The sequence below is a fragment of the Arachis hypogaea genome, chromosome 1 (genome assembly GCF_003086295.3).
Source record: "Arachis hypogaea cultivar Tifrunner chromosome 1, arahy.Tifrunner.gnm2.J5K5, whole genome shotgun sequence".
Taxonomy (NCBI): Eukaryota; Viridiplantae; Streptophyta; class Magnoliopsida; order Fabales; family Fabaceae; genus Arachis; species Arachis hypogaea.
The window spans coordinates 52,637,176-52,644,374 of record NC_092036.1 but is presented as its reverse complement, the minus strand read 5'-3'; the positions used below and the strand labels follow the sequence as shown (position 1 = coordinate 52,644,374).

At 40.1% G+C, this 7,199-nt stretch overlaps 1 protein-coding gene across 1 annotated transcript; it reads right to left on the bottom strand.

The window, feature by feature from the left end:
* Positions 1-3,583: 3,583 nt before the first annotated feature.
* Positions 3,584-6,272, bottom strand: LOC112726383 (uncharacterized). Its single transcript, XM_025775786.1, has 3 exons — positions 5,833-6,272; positions 5,196-5,337; positions 3,584-4,060 (listed from the first exon to the last, which is right to left on the bottom strand). The coding sequence occupies exons 1-3, from the start codon at positions 6,270-6,272 to the stop codon at positions 3,584-3,586; spliced, it is 1,059 nt and encodes a 352-aa protein (XP_025631571.1).
* Positions 6,273-7,199: the final 927 nt, after the last annotated feature.

Genomic DNA, 7,199 nt, shown 5'->3' with positions numbered 1-7,199 from the left:
TTATCATATCTTTAGGATTTTAAAATTTAAATCAAATCTGATCTAATATAATAAGATCAAATCTGATTTAAATTAGTTATCTTATCTTTTAGCTAGTTTGTTAGGGGTCTATTTAAACACCTTTGGTGAGACAATTTACATAATTTTGATGAATAAATTTCAGTTACTTTTAAGCACGTTTTTATTGTGTGATTAAGTGAGGTGAGTGATTTGCTTCGCTGGTTGCATGGAGAAAATTGAGTGATTCAATTTTCATCTCTCTGATCTAGGTTGTCAAGGACAGGTTCTTTGAAGGTCTAGTAGGGAATCCTTTCCGGTGACCTAGGTTGCTAAGAACAGGTATCTTAGAGGTCTAGTAGGAAAAAACCTCCCTTATCTTTCCTTTTGTTTTGTTGTTTTTCCTTATCATCTGGTATCAGTTACAGATCGTAGGTAAATTCTTATTTATCTACACGTTCCATGGGTCTTGTTTAGTCTCTTTGGTTTTTTTTATTTTCTGTAAATTCACGTTAGAGTAAAAAAAACGAAAAAAAATTCCTTTTTTAATTTTGTTTTTGCATTTATCCTATCTTTAAGTTAGTGTCTGAAAAAAAATATAAAAAAATAATAAAAAATGATTGAGTATTACGATAGTGATGATGAAGGAAGCTCATATGTAAAAAAGAGTTCTCAGTTTCAAATCCCTGCATTCAAAGGGAAGAATGATCCTGAAGCGTATGTCAGATGGAAAAGGAAGGTAGAATCGATTTTTGCAAATTGCATCCTTTCAGAGGAAAAGAAGGTTCAACTGGTACAAGCCAATTTTTCCAATGCTGCCCGTATATGGTGGAATGAATTAGGAAGATCTAGAAGACGGTACGGAAAGCGTCCAATTAGCAGCTGGGAGAAGATGAAGAAAATCATGAGGAGGCAGTTTGTACCATCATCATACCACAATACATTTTTCGGAAATTTTTTTTACGTTACAACAAGGCTCACAATCAGTGATGGATTACCACAAGGAGTTTCTATATTTGATGGACATGGCTAATATTAAAAGGAGTCCTGAGGTTCTTAAGGACCGATTTTTGTTTGGATTACGTGAAGAACTTGCAGATGAAGTCCAACGTTACCGTTATACAACCATGGACAATTTGGTCAAATTGGCCATTGACTGGGAGCAGGTGCAACAAATGATAGCTCTCCATAACAACAGGAATTCTTCTATGCCTATCTTTTATTCTTCTTCAAAGCCAGAAATGGAAGAATTTGTTGAGTATGCTATAGAGGGTGATGTGTCTTTGGAAGATTCAACAGTGCAGAATTTCTCAATTGGGTCCTTAGGATGTGAGCAATTTGAAGAATATGAGAGAAAAGAAATTGAGAAAGAGATTGAGTGTTTGAGTGAAAAGAATCCATGTTTGATTGAAAGTGAGGGGTTTGAGAGAAAATATGAGAATAGTGAGCGATAGGAGTCAAAGAGTGAAAAAGAAACTGAGTTCAATAAACACACTTGTGAGAGAGATCTAGAAAGTTATAGCTTAGACAAGAGTGCATTAGTCTCATTGAAATCCACAGAGTCCTTAGTTTCTCATACATCTAACCACAAAATTCCTAGTATTTTTATATCAAATTTTTCAAGCGTTGTAGATTCACTGGTCAATTATGGAGGCATTAATATGGATGAAAAGGAAGAAAGACAAATTGCACACTTTGGACAAGATGGTGAAACCATGGTTGGAAAGATTGAACTTGCACACATGAGGGACATAGCTACAATTCAGTGGATAGAGAAGAGCCATCAAACAATGGTATTTAAACCTGGAGATTGGGTTTGGATTCCTTGAAGGGACGAAGAGCATCTCATGCAAGATTCGAGGACGAATCTTTTTGAAGAGGGAGAGAATGATACATGGCCAGGAGGGCATTTTCGTCATCTTAGAGCTAAGGAACGGAATGATAATCTTGTCATATTCAAGGATCTAAATTCTAGAAGAATTGTGTCATGCCAGTCTTGGACATCAAGAAGACCAAGAGTCTGTCTCAAAAACAGTGGTGCTGAAAGGGCAACAATTCATAAGGCCCATTGGGATAAGGCTGGACAACTAGAAGTCTAACAAAGCTTTTCAAATTCAATGGGAGGCATAATTTTTATTAATTTTCAAATTTTAGTAATTTATTTTTAATTTGTTTTGCTGTTAGAGTTTGTTGGAAGATTTGATTTACTTCTGATTTGCTTAGTAGTATTTTTAGAAATTTTAAATTTAAATCAAATCTGATCTAATCAATTAAGATCAAATCTGATTTAAATTAGTTATCATATCTTTAGGATTTTAAAATTTAAATCAAATCTGATCTAATCTAATAAGATCAAATCTGATTTAAATTATTATCTTATCTTTTAGCTAGTTTGTTAGGGGTCTATTTAAACACCTTTGGTGAGACAATTTACATAACTTTGATGAATAAATTTCAGTTGCTTTTAAGCACGTTTTTATTGTGTGATTAAGTGAGGTGAGTGATTTGCTTCGCTGGTTGCATGGAGAAAATTGAGTGATTCAATTTTCATCCCTCTAATCTAGGTTGTCAAGGACAGGTTCTTTGAAGGTCTAGTAGGGAATCTTTTATGGTGACCTAGGTTGCTAAGAACATGTATCTTAGAGGTCTAGTAGGAAAAAACCCCCCCTTTTATCTTTCCTTTTGTTTTGTTGTTTTTCCTTATTAGTACGCATAGAAAGTTAAGTTTTCAGGGTTGAGTGCACTCACAAGGTGTGCTAGCGCCACCAACAGCATACCCTTGGGCCCAACTTGGGTCCGGTTGGCCCGGTTTGGCCCGTTCGGCCCAATCTTGGGCCGATTTCTTTAAAATTGGTATCAAAATTCTCATTTTAAATTTCTCTAGCACATTAAACCATAAAAACTTCATTTCTCACTTTCTAGAATATATTTTAATTTATGGGTTAATTATCCGTTAATTAACCGGGTTTTACATTCTACCCACCTAATTGGGAATTTTACCTACAAAATTCGATTTCAGTTACCTGAGAATAGGTGAGGGTAGTCTGCTCGCATTTCTGACTCAAGCTCCCAAGTGTGCTCCTCAACACCAACTTGACTCCATGCCACTTCTACTAATGAAACCTCTCTTCCGCACAACTTCTTAATACTCATGTCATCAATCCTAACCGGAGTCGCCGGCAGAGTCAAATCTTTTTGACTTGTTCAGTAGTTTCAGTTATCATCTCTGGTCCCAACAGACTTTTCTCCCCAGCTTCATACTAGCATAGCAGAGATTGACATTTCCTCCCATACAGAGCCTCATACGGAGCCATCCCGATGCTTGCATGGTAGCTATTATTGTACGCAAACTCCACTAGCAGCATACACCAATCCCAGCTCGTTGGCTGGTCCAAAACACAAGCCCTCAACATATCTTCTAGGGTTTGGATCGTCCTCTTAGATTGACCATCTGTCTGAGGATGGTAAGCTGTACTTAAGCTCAAACGGGTTCCAAAAGCTTTCTGAAATGCACCCGAGAACCTTGAAGTGGGATCTCTATTAGAAATTATATTAGCGGACACACCATGAAGTCTCACAATTTCCTTTATGTAAAGCGTGCTAACTCCTCCAGAGTATAGTTCATCCGAATGGGTAAAAAGTGAGCAGACTTTATCAGCCAGTCCACAATTACCCAGACAGCATCAAAACCGGTTTTAGTCCTCGACAATCCTGACACAAAATCCATTGCAATGCTCTCCCACTTCCATTGCAGAACCTCTAAAGGTTGTAACGTCCCGGAGGGTCTCTGATGTTCAATCTTCACCTTTTGACAAGTTAAGCACTTCGAGACATACTCCGCTACATCATTCTTCACACCAGGCCACCAGAATATAGCCTTTAGATCATTGTACATCTTAGTACTCCCAGGGTGAATAGAAAATCCGCTTTTGTGCGCTTCCTTTAATATATCTTGCCGTAAAGTCCCAACATCCGGCACAATGATCCTACCCTTGAATCTCCACAATCCATCTTGATCCCATGACACTCTCCATTGCTTCTCTTGTTCAATAGCTGGTAGTACCTTCGGTAACACATCATCGTTTTAATGAGCCTTTAGGAGTTCGGATTTAAAATCGCTTGAGATCTTTAGTTGGCTCAAACACAGAGTTCCAGACACTTCCTGAACACCAACTTTCAGACTCTCGAATGCTCTAAGAAACTCCTCCTCTCGAAGCATCATCCAAGAAGCATACAACGATTTCTGACTTAGCGCATCCGCTACAACATTCGCCTTCCCCGGATGGTAATTCAACTCAAAGTCGTAGTTTTTCAGGAACTCCATCCACCTTCTCTGTCGCATATTGAGCTATTTCTGATCAATGAGCTATTTCAAGCTCTTGTGATCAGAGAAAACTCGAAACTTAACTCCATAGAGGTAATGCCTCCACACCTTTAGCGCAAACACAACCGCAGCGAGCTCCAAGTCGTGCGTCGGATAATTAACTTCGTGAGGTCTCAACTATTGTGAGGCATATGCCACCACATTCCAGTGCTACATCAGCATGCACCCCAGACCCTTTAGTGAGGCATCACAATACACCTCAAATGGTTCAGTCGGCTCGGGTAACACCAACACTGAAGCGGTAGTCAGCTTTTGCTTCAACGTTTGGAAACTTTCCTCACACTCAGAAGTCCAAACAAACGATGCGTCCTTGCGAGTTAACTTGGTCAACGGCAAATCTATCTGCGAGAAGCCCTTGATGAACCTCCTATAGTAGCCAACTAAGCCCAGAAACTTCTTATCTCCATAACTGAGGTCGGTCGTCCATAATCCATCACTGCTTCCACCTTAGAAGGATCTACTGCTACCCCTTGTTTACTCACTACATGGCCAAAAAACTTTACTTCGTCCTTGAAAATATCATTCGCTCCATGAGTCCGCATGAGTAGTTCCCTCCTCAACCTAGCTTATAGTCACTCGCGTTTTACCAATCCTTGCAGCGCCTCACCTCCGGAGTCTCTCGCTTCCGCTGCGTCACTCTAATCGTATTTTATTAAGGACCTACCTATTCATTTATGCTAGCCAAACCTTCTATTAAAATAACTTAGGGTCGTCTAGAACAGATCATAATTATTCGACCCTGTGTTATGAGCGAATACCAGTCTCCAGTATTGTCTAAAGTGGTAAAGAATTAAGTTAGCAGTTTTCTTATTACCTCAAATTTGAGTATCAGATCCGGCAGTACCTTGGTCCCTCCTGTATGGGTAGTCTCTGACCAAATGTCCTGACTTTTCACAATTGTAACACAAACTCGAACCATAACGACACGGTCTAGTTGGGTGATGACGTCCACATCTCTAGCAACTCAGAACATCAGAAGCAGCCGCAGTTTGTTTTCCCTTACTGTTTCCTTGTAAATTCTTATTCATTGCAAAGTTATTCCGTTTTGGGGGAAAATGTTGTGGGTATCCTCTTCTCTTAAACTCTTGGCGCCTTGTTGTGACTCCTTGGTTGTGCTCCCTGCGGTGGGACTCCCAGTGGTCATTCTCCGCCTCAGCAGCCTTCCTCACACATTCTTCAGTGACACGGCTCTTGTTCACAAGTTCAGAAAAGACCCTAATCTCCATCGGTCCAACGGAGCTCAGAATGTCACTCCGAAGTCCTCCCTCATACTTGATACACTTCAACTCCTCGAAGTCTCCCGGAGCTCCTTGACACATGCGGGAGAATCTGAACAGCTCCTCAAACTTGTCTGTGTACTCAGATATAAACATAGTATCCTGCTTCAACTGTAGTAGCTCAAGTTCCTTTGCCGTCCGAGCGGAGTTTGGAAAGTACTTCTTGTAGAATACTTCCTGGAAGGCATCCCAGGTGATAGGGTCGTCACCCTGCTGTATGAGACATCGGGTGCCCTGCCACCAATACGACGCTTCCCCGGTGAGCAGATAAGTGGCAAACTCGACGCACTGCTCTTCGGGCACCAACTGCGCTTGCAGTGCTTGTTCCATAGCTTGAAATGAAGTGTCGGCCTTAGTTGGATTGGTTTGAACTTTGGGGGATTGACCTTCAAAAAGGCCGCCAGCATCATCAGACCTTGAGTCCCATTCCCACCATTTCCCTCATGATTATGGTTGTTCGTCTGCTGTCCAAGTGCCTCAACAGTGACCTGTATAGCAGCAGCCATGTTCTGCAATACGGCCATGAAGTTCATAGGGTCATTCAGGTTAGTTTTTGGCCCATGAGTACCATCATGTCCTCTCCCACAGCCTCGACCACGTCTACAAGGTGCCATCTGATTCCTATACACACCAAACAATCGATATCAAGTTGATCAGTCTCAATATCAGAAGTCTAATGCTCAAAGTCCCAAATGTATACTCATGAACGTTTGTGCAAGTTATATCAGTCAGATATCCTAATAGTACAAAAACACAGACACAGAGAATGCACAGAAGCATAGTCAGTCCATCCCTCAGGCTCAACAGGAACGAACTGCTCTGATACCATAATGTAACACCCTACCACACAAAGCCTTATGCTTAAGTCATTAAACAGAGGTGGCGAGGTATTATGACCTTTAAAAAATAAAATTTAGTAGGTATAGTATTGCAAAGATGTTCATAACTAGGAGCCTTTGAAGAAAAAGGGGTAAATCAAAACCGTTTAAAATCGAAAAGCGCAACACTCTGATCGATAACGTAAGCGAAATGGATATAGGACAAGCTACATGAGAAGATACACAGAAGAGTGCCAACAATACATATATCAAGGCTCAAGACTCGGTTTGCGAAGATAACCCGTCCGATCATAGCAGTATACATACACATATAGTAGGAAATCCCACAAGAACCCAAAAGACAAAATACAAAAAAAATATGTTTCTCCAAAATAACCTCTAAGAGGAGTTAATACAAAATATATAGAAATAGTGGAGAATATAAATATCTAAACAAGTATATAATGATCAAAATAAAATCCCAAGAGCTAAGGATCTCTGCCAAAAAGAAGTCTCCAGCATGCCTCAGCTAGGAGTCTCACATCCTGCATCTGAAAACCACAAAATCTGCATGCGTGAGAACCGGAGGTTCTCAGCATGGTAACAGTGCCCAAATATCTAACATATAATGTCCTGGGAAAGTCGAAGGCAATCCTAGATCTTCCAGATTATAATCAAAGCGCATAAATGTATTAAGCCATAAGAAATGAAAACAGGCAACTA